Raw genomic sequence first — 1,783 nt, 5'->3', positions numbered from 1 at the left:
CCAGCTTGCAGGACTGGCCTAGGGTAATTTTTAGAGGGGTTTTAATTATATTTTAAATCGGACAATATTTAAATATCTATTTTAATTAATTTTAAATCTGTATTGTTATTTATGTATTTTAATTGATTGTCAGCCGCCCTGAGTCCTACGAGGAGAAGGGCGGGATATAAATCCAAATAATAAATAAATAAATAAATAAGGTTTTGCTGCTTCTTCCTCATCAAACATCTGGGGAAGGACCAAATGAATGAGGAACATTAGTCAAGAAGGTGTCTTGAGTTTAGATTTCAATCTAATGAAAGATGAATTCAACAAATGCTTATAAGCACCACTTATTAGGGGTGACCATTCTTGCATTCTCAAATTCCCAGGCTTTAGCCTGGCATACTTCTATGGAACAGCTAATAAAATAATGGGTAACTGAAAGGGACAAGGGATATCACATGCATCTTGACATTATCAGCATGAATTATATACATATTCTGTATTACAATAATATTGTATATAATTCATTTCATTTGTATGACATCATGTACACAGCATTATTTGACATTATTGTGATTTCCATTGGATACCTGTACATAATCCACTGTCATGTGGAACTTTAATGGCGATGCATAGTGGTTAATGGCTTTTAAATAATATAAAAAAATTCATTCAGCTGAATTAATTCACCTATTATTAGCTGTCAAAATTATTGCTCAAATTTATGCTAGATAAATTTGTGATTATTGTTTGGAAACAACCTGAAATTTTCAAATATTAGATATAACAATTATTTCCATTATCTTTCATTAACTCCAGTTACATTAACTCCAAAAATGTTTCCCTTTAAACATTACTCTTGTTGAGAAGGATATACTTTCCTATAAACATTCTCCAAAGCAGAAACAATCAATTGCGCTATCAATTTGTATGATAACTCCATACCCAATTTGAGGATCTAAAGAGAGATCTCTAGGAAACTTCACCCTTTTGCTCACAAGAACAGTGGGATACAAGCCATTGATTTTGGATACTTCAATCATCCTTTTTTCTGTGTCAGACCAATAGAGATTCTTTCCAACCCAGTCAACTGCTAATGCATTAGGAACAGCTGTGTTATGAACTACCTAGAGAAATGAAAACTGTATAAGTAGCAGAACATACAGAAAAAAATGGTGGAAAGTCCATTTTCATTTCCCTGAGATGAAAGTAAATAATTATACTACACTGGCAAATACAATTAATATAATTCGAAGGTTCTTAATTCTGAAAAATATTTGAAAGAAAATATATTAATTCTTATAACATACTACAATTAACCAACAACAAGAGACAGCATTATATGGTAATTTTATTCCTGTTTTACTATTTTTTTCTTTCATTAAAAGTTCCTGCAAGTTTTCTTGTCAAGATTTTTCATTACCTCCTTCTCAGGGCTGAGTGAAAATGACTGACTCAATGTCATCCAGCTGGCTTTGTGGCTCAGACAGGATAAAAGAGTCTCTTGGTTTCAGAACTTATGCCTTAACCACTACACCAATTTGGCTCATAATTACTGCACTCTAAAGATTCACTTTAGACATATTCCAATGAATTCTTTCTCTGATGTGCAGAATCCCATCCCATCTCATATTCTTTGAGGTTTCTTCACATCCAAATACACAACATAGTTACCTGCTTTTCTTCAACACACAACAGCAGTCAGCAATGATTTATGAAGTGAAAATATCAGAGATAACTATCGTAAACTTCCAAGATTTACTCTTATAAACAAGAGCAAAATGGGCTGATGCAGTGG

The 1,783-nt window shown here is 32.6% G+C and overlaps 1 protein-coding gene across 1 annotated transcript in view; it reads right to left on the bottom strand.

Moving 5' to 3' along the window:
- LRP1B (LDL receptor related protein 1B) overlaps window positions 1-1,783 on the bottom strand; it is a gene marked incomplete at its 3' end in the record, with an annotated part of 540,296 nt that overhangs the window by 32,716 nt on the left and 505,797 nt on the right. The window contains exon 60 of the mRNA XM_029284208.1: window positions 931-1,112. Coding sequence (XP_029140041.1) covers window positions 931-1,112 — 182 coding nt within the window. The remainder of the gene's footprint in view (window positions 1-930; window positions 1,113-1,783) is intronic.

The sequence above is a fragment of the Protobothrops mucrosquamatus genome, unplaced genomic scaffold (genome assembly GCF_001527695.2).
Source record: "Protobothrops mucrosquamatus isolate PMUCROS unplaced genomic scaffold, P.Mucros_1.0 scaffold429, whole genome shotgun sequence".
NCBI lineage: Eukaryota > Metazoa > Chordata > Lepidosauria > Squamata > Viperidae > Protobothrops > Protobothrops mucrosquamatus.
The sequence above is the reverse complement of the archived record's forward strand: the minus strand, read 5'-3'. Positions and strand labels throughout refer to the sequence as shown.